Source organism: Balaenoptera physalus (assembly GCF_965194825.1).
Source record: "Balaenoptera physalus genome assembly, chromosome: 13".
In the NCBI taxonomy this organism is placed as follows: domain Eukaryota; kingdom Metazoa; phylum Chordata; class Mammalia; order Artiodactyla; family Balaenopteridae; genus Balaenoptera; species Balaenoptera physalus.
This window is the reverse complement of record NC_138892.1, coordinates 101,432,637-101,445,256: the sequence shown is the minus strand read 5'-3', so window position 1 is coordinate 101,445,256 and position 12,620 is coordinate 101,432,637. Positions and strand designations below refer to the sequence as shown.

General features: G+C 39.1%; 1 protein-coding gene across 3 annotated transcripts in view; it reads right to left on the bottom strand.

Moving 5' to 3' along the window:
* LOC309640895 (C-type lectin domain family 4 member A-like) overlaps window positions 1-12,620 on the bottom strand; it is a 38,113-nt gene that overhangs the window by 12,568 nt on the left and 12,925 nt on the right. For 2 of the 3 annotated variants that reach the window (XM_082420374.1, XM_082420373.1), the window contains exons 2-3: window positions 11,877-11,993; window positions 8,597-8,698 (exon numbers count right to left, since the gene is read on the bottom strand). In XM_082420374.1, the coding sequence (XP_082276500.1) occupies window positions 8,597-8,698; window positions 11,877-11,993 (219 nt within the window). The remainder of the gene's footprint in view (window positions 1-8,596; window positions 8,699-11,876; window positions 11,994-12,620) is intronic. The other variant, XM_082420375.1, reaches the window with a different exon arrangement.

Below are 12,620 nucleotides of genomic sequence, written 5' to 3'. Positions count from 1 at the left end.
TCCTAGAGAAATGGAAATAAAAACAAAAATAAACAAATGGGACCTAATGAAACTTAAAAGCTTTTACACTGTAAAGGAAACAAGACGAAAAGACAACCCTCAGAATGGGAGAAAATATTTGCAAATGAAGCAACTGACAAAGGATTAATCTCTAAAATTTACAAGCAGCTCATGCAGCTCAATATGAAAAAAACAAACAACCCAATCCAAAAATGGGCAGAAGACCTAAACAGACATTTCTCCAAAGAAGATATACAGATTGCCAACAAACACATGAAAGAATGCTCCACATCATTAATCATTAGAGAAATGCAAATCAAAACTACAATGAGATATCATCTCACACTGGTCAGAATGGCCATCATCAAAAAATCTACAAACAATAAATGCTGGAGAGGGTGTGGAGAAAAGGGGACCCTCTGCACTGTTGGTGGGAATGTAAACTGATACAGCCACTATGGAGAACAGTATGGAGGTTCCTTAAAAAACTAAAAATAGAACTACCATATGACCCAGCAATCCCACTACTGGGCATATACCCTGAGAAAACCATAATTCAAAAAGAGTCATGTACCAAAATGTTCATTGCAGCTCTATTTACAATAGCTAGGACATGGAAGCAACCTAAGTGTCCATTGATAGATGAATGGATAAAGAAGATGTGGCACATATATACAGTGGAATATTACTCAGCCATAAAAAGAAACGAAATTGAGTTATTTGTAGTGAGGTGGATGGACCTAGAGTCTGTCATACAGAGTGAAGTAAGTCAGAAAGAGAAAAACAAATACCGTATGCTAACACATATATATGGAATCTAAAAATCAACAAAAAAATTGTCATGAAGAACCTAGGGGGAAGACAGGAATAAAGATGCAGACCTACTAGAGAATGGACTTGAGGTTACGGGGAGGAGGAAGGGTAAGGTGGGAGAAAGTGAGAGAGTGGCATGGACATATATACACTACCAAACGTAAAACAGATAGCTAGTGGGAAGCAGCCGCATAACACAGGGAGATCAGCTCAGTGGTTTGTGACCACCTAGAGGGGTGGGATAGGGAGGATGGGAGGGAGGGAGACACAAGAGGGAAGAGATATGGGGATATATGTATATGTAAAACTGATTCACTTTGTTATAAAGGAGAAACTAACACACCATTGTAAAGCAATTATATGCCAATAAAGATGTTAAAAAAAAAAAAAAGGTCTATCCACCATTACTAATTCCACATGGTTCAACCAAATAGTAATATGTACTTACTATACAGTAAATAACAAGATACAGCAGTAGGCCTAATAAATGAGGTAATTTCAAAGAAATGATCAACATAAACAGTATTTCATGATGTCTGCAACGACTGCAATGTAATCTGTAAACGGCTGTGATTTCTGTTGGTGAGACACACACTGTCATGATTTGTTGCTTCCATTCATAATTTCCAGAGAGCAGCAGCATCTGCCAGGAGCTTGTTATGAACGCAAACCCCAGATGCACTGTATCTCTGTGGTCCATCAGGACATCAGCCAGCTCCATCCCCTCCCCATCGCCAGGTAGAATTTGTTTTTCAATCAGAAATAACTTGATAAGTGGAAAGGTATCTCAAATGAAAAAATAATCAATAAACATACTAGTTTTTCATCTTTATAAGAAAGTAGATAGAGAAAGGTATACCATGCTAACACTAAACAAAAGAAAGCAGGAGTAGCTATATATATTTCAGCAGACTTCAGAGCAAGGAAAGCTGTCAGAGATAATGATGGACATTACATAATGATAAAGGGAATTTTTTCTTGTTCAATTCTCCAAGAAGCCATAACGATCCTTAGTGTATGTACCTAACAACAGAGCATCAAAAAGTGAAGCAAAAACTGATAGAACTGCCAGGAGAAATAGACATATCCATTATTATAGAGATTTAAACATTCTGACAAGAAATGGACAGGGCCAGAAGGCAGAAAACCTGTAAGGACATAGTTGAACTCAAAAACATCATCAATCAACCATATATAACAGACATCTATTGAATATTTCATCTGAAAACAGCAGAATACACATTTTTTTAAAGCTTATGTTGGGGAGGGGGAAATTTCCCCCCCAACCCTCTTTTTTTTTTTTTAACATCTTTATTGGAGTGTAATTGCTTTACAATGGTGTGTTAGTTTCTGCTTTATAACAAAGTGAATCAGCTATACATATACATATATCCCCATATCTCTTCCCTCTTGCGTCTCCCTCCCACCCTCCGTATCCCACCCCTCTAGGTCTCTTGAGTTCTTATGGCTGGACTAACCATAAAATTGACACAAGACAAAAAAGAAACAGGGGGAAAAGAAACCAACTCTAATTTGTGTGCACTGAGGTCTCCTAGAAATGAGACCTAAGAAGTAGTCAAAGCAGGCAGCGTTCATAATTTTTAGACAAAGAAACAATAAAATTTTGAGGAAATGTATGCTTAATTAGTGAAGAATAGAAACAGAGTTTAGGTTTGGGGTAATAACTTAAGGAAGCAACAAGATTTGTTTACACAGGCTTCTTGTCCCTGATTTCCTGATCTCTGGTGATGTGTGTTCTTCTCCCTCCAGATACAGGGAGTGGTAACTTTCATTTATTTCCTGCTTTCAGTGAGACAGAGAGGAGGGTCAAAGTGTCCCTCTTATATCAGCTCTTTCTTAAGTAACTTTAACACAAAATAATCAATCTGCCATTGAGGTTCATTTTGGGGAGAACTGCCCTGGACCCCAATACTCACATAGAACATTTACCAAGATAGACTACAACTGGGCAATAAAACACACCTTAAAAAATTAAAAAGAATAGAAATCATACAATGTCTGCTCTCAGATCACGTGGTATTAAACAAGAAATCAGTAACAGAAAGATAGCTGAAAAAATCCCCAAATACTTGGAGACTGAATAAAATACTTCTAAATAACACGAGTCAAGGAAGAAATCTCAAGAAAAAATTTTTTAATATTTTTAACAAAATGAAAATAAAAACAGACATCAAAATTTCTGTGATACAGCCAAAGTAGGGCTTAGAAGGAAATTTACAGCATTGAGTGCATATAATAGATATAAGAGATATCTAAAATCAATAATCTATGTCTCCATTATAGAAAACTAGAAAACAAAGAGCAAATTAAATCCAAAGTAAGCAGAAGAAAATAAATAATAAAAGTCAGAGCCGAAATCAGTGAAACTGAAAACAATAAATCAATAGAGAAAATTGATAAAAGCCAAAAGCTAGTTCTTTGAAAAGATCAATTACATTGACAAGCCTCTAGTCAGGCTAAGAAAAAAACAGAAAGGACTCAAATTATTAATATTAGAAATGAAAATAAGTCATCACAATAGATCTAGTGGACATTAAAGATAGTAAAGAATTATTATGAACACCTCTATGCCCATAAATTTGATAACCTAGATGAAATGAACCAATTCCTTGAAGCTCACTATCTGCAAAAACTCACACTAGAAGAAATATACAATCCCAATAGGCCAATATTTATTAAAGAAACTAAATCCATAATTAATAATCATCCAAAAAAAAAGAAAGCACTAGGCCCAGATGTGTTCACTGATAAATTTTACTAAACATTTAAGAAAGAAATTATACCAGTTACCTCAATGTCCTTCAAAGACAGAAGCAGGGACTTCCCTGGTGGTCCAGTGGGTAAGACTCCATGCTCCCATTGCAGGGGTCCTGGGTTCGATCCCTGGTTGGGGAACTAGATCCCACATGTATGCCACAACTAAGAGTTCACATGCTGCAACTAAGACCCGGCACAGCCAAAATAAATAAATAAATAAATAAATACTAAAAAAAAAAATACATATATATAGAAGCAGAAGGAATACCAAACTCATTTCCTGAGGCCAGCATTACCCTCATACCAAAACCAAACAAAGACATTGTAAGGGAAAAAAAGCCTACAGACCAATTTCCCTCATGAACATAGATTCAAAAATCCTCAAAAATATTGGAAAATTGAATCCAACAATGTATAAAAAAAATTATAGAGTGTGGCCAAGATGGCAGAGTAGGAAGACCCTGAGCTCACCTCTCACAGGCACAAAATTACAGCTATTTACAGAGTAACTATCAATGAGAATGACAAGAAGACAAGCAGAAAAGATCTTCTACAAGTAAAGATATAAAGAAGGAACCACAACGAGATGGGGAGGAAGGGCAGAGACGCAGTACAGTCAAGACCCACACCCAGCTAGGTGATCCACAAACTCGAGGATAATCACAACTTCAAAGGTTCTCCGCAAGAAGCGAGGGGTCGAGCCCCACATGGGGCTCCCCAGTCCAGGGGCCCCGCACTGGGAAGATGATCCCCCAGAATGCCTGGCACTGAAGGCCAGTGGGGCTTGTGTTTGGGAGAGACAGAAGGAAACAGAGACTCTGCACTTAAATGGCTCACACAAAACCTCACGCCCTCAGACACAGGGAATAAGCAGTAACTTGAAAGGAGCCTGGGTCAGAGCCGCTTGCTAATCTGGGAGAGCCTCCCAGAGACCCACCCTGGGGACACAGACAATGGCACCAGCCAGTCTGGGGAGCTCGTTCTACCACAAGGACACTGGTGCTGACGAGTGCCATTTTTTGAGTTCTTCCTCTAGCTTATTAGCAGCTGGGACCCAGTCCCAACCACCAGCTGGTTGGCACCAGTCCTGGGACCCCACGCCCCAGACCAAGTAGCCAGTTGTGTGGGGCAACAGTGACACCCACCAGCAGGTTGTCAGCAGCCATAGTCCCAGTGGAGCCCCCCAGTTGCCCCGGACGCTGGTCCTGCCCACCAGAGGGCCGAGGATTTATCCCCACTCACTCACCAGCAGGCCAGCACTAACCCCTAGAGCCAGACTCAACCACCAGCGGGTGGGCAACAGCCCCAAGACCCCAGCCCTGGCTCCACCCACCAGTAGTCTGACACCAGCTCCACCCCAGAACCTGGCTCCACCCACCAGCAGGCCAGAACTAGCCCTGGGACCCCTGGGGCCTCAGCCAGCAATGTCAAAATCCAGCCCCTCCCACCAGCAAGCCAACATCTGCCCTGGGAATGCCAGGTCTGGCCTTGCCCACATGTGAGCCAATACCAGCTCCAAAACCATCAGGCCCCACAGACAGCCACCCCAGGAACCAGCTCCACTCACCAGTGGGCCACCACCAGCCACAGGACCCCCAGGGACCCCACCCAGTCATGATAGGAAATGGTCCTGCCCACCAGCAGCCAGTATCAGCTGTAGAACACCCCAGCCCCCAAGGCCCAGACATCTGGGACCTGGCTCTGCCCAGTGATGGGTCAGCACTAGCCTCAGGACCTTTGGGACCTTCAGCCAGCCACATCAGGACATGGCCCTCCCAACCACCAGGCCAGCAGTCTCTGCACTAGGCAGGGCCTGGAAGCCACCAGCCTGGGAGCCAGGCCAACCTATTAGTGCACCCACAGTAGTTGGCCCTGCCACAATAGAAAGGCCCACACAGCCCACACAAGGGACACCCCTAGAGCATATAGCTCTAGTGAACAAAAGGGAGTGTGCTCCTGGACCACATAGGACATCTCCTACATAAGGCCACTTCTCCAAGATCAGGGAATGTAACTGACCTACCTAATACATAGAAATAAGAACAGAGAATCAGGCAAAATAAGGCAACAGAGGAATATTTTCAAAACAAACAAACACAAAAAAACAAACAAATAAACAAAATAAATAAATAAAACCCCAGAAAAGGAGCTAAGCAAAGATAAGCAATCTTCCCACTAAACAGTTCAAGGTAATGATCATAAAGATGCCCAACAAGCTCAGGAGAAGAAAAGATGAACACAGTGGGACATCTAAGAAAGAGTTGGAAAATATAAAGAATAACAAAACACAGCTGAAGAATACAATAACTGAAATTAAAAATACACTACAAGGAGTCAACATTAGATAAGATGACACAGAGGAATGGATCAGCCAACAGGAAGAGTAGTGAAAATCACCCAAGCTGAGCAGAAAAAAAGAATTTTTTTAATGAGGACAGTTTAAGAGACTCCTGGGACAACATCAAACATACTAACACTCACATTATTGGGATCCCAGAAGAAGAGAGAGAGAAAGGGACAGAGAATATACTTGAAGACATGATGGCTGAAAATTTCCTTAACCTGGAAAAGGAAACAGACAAGCACAGAGTCCCAAACAAGATAAACCCAAAGTAGTCCACACTGAGACACACTGTAATTAAAATGGCAAGAGTTAAAGAGAGATTGTAAAATCAGCAAGGGAAAAGCAATTAGTAATGTACAGGGAACTCCCATAAGACTACCAGCTGACTTTTCAGAGGAAACTCTGCAGGTCAGAAAGGAGCAGCACAATTATTTAAAGTGATGAAAGGGGAAAAAACTACAAGAATACTCTACCTGGCAAGGCACTCATTCAGATTTGAAAGAGAGATAAAGAGTTTCACAGACAAGCAAGAGCTAAAAGAGTTTAGTGCCACTAAATCAGCTTTACAAAAAATATTAAAGAGACTCCTCTAAGTGAACAGAAAAGACCACAGACGGAAATATAAAAATTATAAAAGGAAAAATCTCATCGGTAAAGGCAAATATACAGTATGAGTAGTAGATCAACCACTTTAAAGCTGGTAGGAAGGTTAGAACACAAAAGTAATAAAATCATCTATGTCCACAATAAGTAGTTAGGGCATATATCAATACAAAACAAAAAGATCCAGCAATTCCACTCTGGTTATTTATCCGAAGAAAATAAAAACACCAAGTAGAAAAGATATATGCACCCCTATGTTCATTGAAGCATTATTTACAAAAGCCAAGATATGGAAGCAACCCAAGTGTCCATCAACAGATGAACAGGTGAAGAAGATGTGGTATATGTACTGGAATACTATTCAGCCATGAGAAAAAAGGAAATTCTGCCATTTGAAACAACATGGATGGACCTTGAGGACATTATGCTAAGTGAGATAAGTCAGACAGAGAAAGACAAATACTCCATGATATCTCCTATATTTTAAAAAATGAAATTTTAAAAACAGAGGATAAATTGGTGGTTACCAGGGGCTGGGAGGTGTAGGAATGGAAGAGATGTTGTTCAAGCGTATATACTTACAACTAGTATGTAAATAAGTCCTGAAGATCTAATACACAGTACAGTGATTATAGACAACAAAACTATATTGTGAACCTTAAAGTTGCTAAGAGAGTAGATTTTAAGTGTTCCCAACACTAGAAGAAATGGTAAGTATGTGACATGTTAGAGATATTAGCTAATGCTAATATAGCAATTATATTACAACATAAAATCAATTATCTGCACACCTTGAACTTACACAATGTTGTATGTCAAATACAACTTAAAATTTTTAATTACATAAATAAATAAACTGATTTTTTTCTGAGTTACTTATCAGTTGAGATAAAAATAATTTCCAGAAATTGCTCTTATAAAACAAGTTTGGGTCTTCCCTGGTGGTGCAGTGGTTGAGAATCAGCCTGACAATGCAGGGGACATGGGTTCGAGCCCTGGTCTGGGAAGATCCTACATGCCATGGAGCAACTAAGCCCATGCACCACAGCTACTGAGCCTGTGCTCTAGAGCCCGTGAGCCACAACTACTGAGCCCATGTGCCACGACTACTGAAGCCCACGCGCCTAGAACCCATGCTCCACAATAAGAGAAGCCACCACAATAAGCCCATGCACCGCAACGAAGAGTAGCCCCCGCTCGCCGCAACTAGAGAAAGCCCACATGCAGCAATGAAGACCCAATGCAGCCAAAAATAAATAAATTAATTAATTTTTTAAAAAGAATCAAAATTTTAAAAAGAAAGAAAAAACTAAGAAAAAGTTTCTCATTAAGAAAAAAATGTTCATTAAGGAAAAAAACTAAGGAAATCTGAACAAACTATGAACTTTAATTAATGATAATATATCAATATTGTTTCAATAGTTGTAATAAATGTACCATACTAATAATGTAAGATGTTGGAAAAATTGTGTACACGGGGGAGGGGAGTGATATGGGAAGTCTATTATTTGCTCAGTTTTGCTGTAAAAATAAAACTGTTCTCTAAAAATAGTCTATTTTTAATTTAAATAACCACATCTATATTAAAATTTACATCCTCTTCATCAAACAAAACTAAAACATTCTTCCTCTTCCAAAACCTTCAACTCTAGTCTGAAGAGGTAAAACCCTGTTTAAGTGTATTTTATGCATTCTCCCAGAAATGTTTTATGCACATGTTTTCTTAAAACACAAATGAATTAAATTTTTCTTGAACGAGTGAGTTTTACCTGATATGTAACAAAAAGGGCAAGTATACACAGAAAGCTCAGAAAGAAGCAAAGGCTGAAGAAACCCAAAAGCAATGTAATCTTTTTCACAATTAAAACTATTTCCTTACACAGATATACTAAAGATATGTATAAAAGAATTTTAGGTCCTAAATATTTGTATACTTAAAGTTTAAAATGATCATAAGGCTCAACTTCTTAGTATGACCTGCCTGTGAACCTTATTGGAAATATAGATCTGGCACACAGTAGAGACAACAACTGAATTATAGGCACATTTAATTTTTACCTTCTGTGGTCAAATTTTCTTTCATACATTCCAATACTGTATGAGGGACTTCTTTTGTAGTCTTTTTTTCTTTAGGAATATAAGAACATTTTTGGAAAAAAACTGAAAAAGAGAATAAGACCATTCATTTTCCTGGTAGCGTTATAACGTCACTCCTTAATGTTACTTACATTCTTTATAGGAACAAAATCTACAATTGCCCAATTATTTTAATAGAATCCTGACTGTGGAAAAGATTTCCCATCACCCCACATTCAATGTAATCCTAATCCCACTGATTTTGAAACTACAGATTTCTGCAGGAATAGCTGAAAAAATCAGTAGTTGAAAGAGGATATGACGCTTCCATTATAACGGGTCTAAAGGGATTTGTCCATACTCTCCTTCAAATATCCACACTAAATGCATGCAAAGGCTAATCCTTGAAGGACAAAGAATGGAGAGAAAATGATTAAACACTTCTACCTGAGGATGTACACAGCATGAGTCTTCGGGGGGAAAATTAGCTAATTCTGACGAGTTCTGGGTTACTTGTAGAATTGGGAATCAAAACAACTCCAACAATGATCTGGAGAGGAAGACATTATCCTCTTCATCTTCTTTCCTTTACTTTATCCATCCCAACTGGCTCTTATTCCTCAGCAGGCCAACACACTCAAGTCTCTCACAGCTCAAGACTAACCTACCTCTCCCTCTAAAAAGTAAATTTTCTCTCTTTCTCACCTCCTTACCTCTATTTAGTTCTTTAACCACTGCATGGTGGATTCTGCTTCCACCACTCCATGAAAATCACCCTTGCAATGGGTTATCAGTAATTTCCTAGGGCCACTTCTCAATTATCTTCCCCTTTGACTTCCTGCCATACTTGACCCTAGTTCTCTTCCCCCTTAACTGTTGGGACACTACTCTTTCCTGTGTTTGCCTCAGCTTTCTTGCTGTTGCTTCTTATACTCCTTTGTAAGATCTTCTTTCTCAATCCATCTTTCTTATTTATTTATTTGTTTATTTATTTATGGCTGCTCAGCTTGAGGGATCTTAGTTCTCTCACCAGGGATTGAACCTGCACCCTCGGCAGTGAAAGCACAGAGTCCTAACCACTGGACCACCAGGGAATTCCCTATCCATCTCTTTTAAAATGTGACATTCCCTAGAGTTCCATCCTTACCCTTCTTTCCTATACTAAATCTTCTCCTTGACTGATATCATGTGTCCTCATGGTTTCAGCTGGTACCTAAATGTAAATGACTTCCAAAGCTCAGACCTGTCTCCTAAAATCCGGACAAATATGTTTCCCACTAGACATGTCCATTTGAGGTTCCAAGAGTCATACAACATTTAACATGCCCAAAACTTAAATCACCATCTTCCATCTCAAACCTTCTACTCATCATTTATTGTCTACCTCTTTGAATAACTTCGTGATTTCTGAGTTCACCAAGTAGGAATATTGGAGCCACACTTTACTTCTCTTGGTCCTTTATTTCCCAGATCTAAATATTCATCAAGCCTCAACCTCCTTGATTATACCTCCTCATTATCATTCAAAGCTACCCCCTTTCTCCTTCACTACCCCTAGCCTTAGATCAGGTTCTCACTATTTCTCAATTGCATAATGAATTGGCTTTCCAACTATTCTCTTTACTTCCAGTTCTGTCCTCATATATCCATTTTACACACCTACACCAAAAGCATATTTCTATAAATCAAATTTAGTTATGATCACTTCCCTGGTTAAAATTTTTCAATGGCTCTCCCTGACTGTGACACATTCCAAAAATGGCCACAATTTTCAACTCTCCCTGTATCCACACCCCTTTGCAATATAACTTATTAACTTTTCCAATCAACAAGTGGGGTCTATTTCTCCACCACTTGAATCTGGGCTGGCTTTAAGACTTCCTTTGGCCAACAGAATGTGCAGAAGCAACTCTGGTTACTTCCAAGCTAAGGCTTCAGGAGGCTTTGCTCACTATCGCTCTCACTCTACAAGCCTACACGTTCCCATCTGAACAAGCTCGGGCTAGCCCGATGAATTACGAAAGAAGTGGGACCAATTTGTCCATGTCGTTCCAGCTTACATCCTCTTCCTCAGAAACCGGGTTGCCTGTAACTGGTACTTGACTGCATATGCACAACTGGCTTTAGCCAGGACCAACAGAACCTCCCAGCTGAGCCCAGTCCAAATTGCCAAACCACAGAATCATGAGCTAAAAAAAGTTGTTGTTTTAATCCACTAAGCTTTAGATTGGTTTATTAAGCAGCAGAAGACAATGGATACAATAACCTTCAGGGGGAAAAATCCACACTCTTTAGCATTATATACAACACTCTTCATGATGTGAGCTCTGCTTGTTTCTCCCACCTGCAACTTCGTTTCTCACAGTTCACTTAGCACTATATGTCACAGTCATTTATACACATTTCCCCAAATGTTTCCAAGCTCTCTCACATCTCTGTCATTCTTGGTCCACACAGGTGTAGCTGTCACCTCCTCCAGGAAGCCTGTCTCAGCTTCCTGTGCTTCTAACCTGCAGAACATTTACCATACGCTGTTATAACCACTGGTTCATTCAACCAGTTACCATTATTCTCCGAACTTCTTGAGACCAAGGGCTATGACTCTGTTGATGCTGTCTGGCACAGTGCCTGACATAGAGTAGATGGCCATCGTAGCTTATTGAATGACCAAATGAATGAATAAAATATCTACCCAAATATATACTAGTTTTATGATTTTTAAAAATTTGATAAATTCTTAAAGCCAAAGATAGGCAGAAATCCACCTATCTGCCAAATTGACTTTAAGATCTCATGCAGTCTTGAGAAGGACAGAAATAATAAAGGTGAAATTTTAATTAAAATTTTTTCCTGGGAGATTTCTTCCCATTTCCTTCTTGTCCACCTGCTCATCCCAAACTATGTGTCTGTGCACTCAAAAAGTAATAGCCTTATAAACACTACTAAGGAACTATAGATTTGACCTCACTTACACAGCTGTCTAGTGTACAAATGGTGCCCTATAGATTTCACTCTACAACACAGAAACATGTATACATATATACTCTTCAATTTCTCTAAAGGGAGTGAATGCCATTATTTCTATAGAAGAGTAACTAAATTCAAATAAAGAACAAAATTCCCAGTGGAGTCCCACTAATTATGTCTTCCCCCAGAGATGACTTCTTTTCCAGATTTCCGAAAAAACCCATTGTTTTGGTTTATTGGATGCCATCTCTTCACGTAAGGCAGATATTCCTTATAGATTCAGCTGGATACTTACAGATAAAAGCGATCAAAAATGAGATTGCCAATAGTAGCAGAAGTATCAGCAATGAGGCAAGAAGTAGCTTGGGAAAACTAGGGTGACTTTCGTGAGGGTTGGTCTTCTCTTTGGGAGCTGAAGGAGAAATCATATTAACTTCATCAATAATAAATTCTGACCCTGATTTCCTCTTTCACCTTCTCTTCCTCATCTCCCTTTTCTTGGATGATACACTATTACTAACAACATGACATTTGAAATAATATGAAACTATGAAGGAAATAATAATGTTCATTGTAGAAACTTTAGAAAATACATAAGAGCACAAATTCCTACCACTGAGGATAACTGTTGTAAATATTTTGGCATACATCCTTCCAGCAATTTTTTAACTGTATATATCTATACATGCACCTTTTGCCACATGATTGACACACCATGTATACTGGTTTCTGACCTACTATTTTCTTATATGCTGTATCATCAACATTTTTCATGCCACCTTATTTTCTTCTTTAGCACACTGTATTGTGGTTACATAGTACTTCATTATATATTTAAATAATCTTTCAGATTATTTCCAACTTTAACTATTTTAAATAATGCCAGAGAAGCAAGAACAACTACAATCCTGCAGCCTCTGGAACAAAAACCACATTCACAGAAAGACAGACAAGATGAAAAGGCAGAGGGCTATGTACCAGATGAAGGAACAAGATAAAATCCCAGAAAAACAACTAAATGAAGTGGAGATAGGCAACC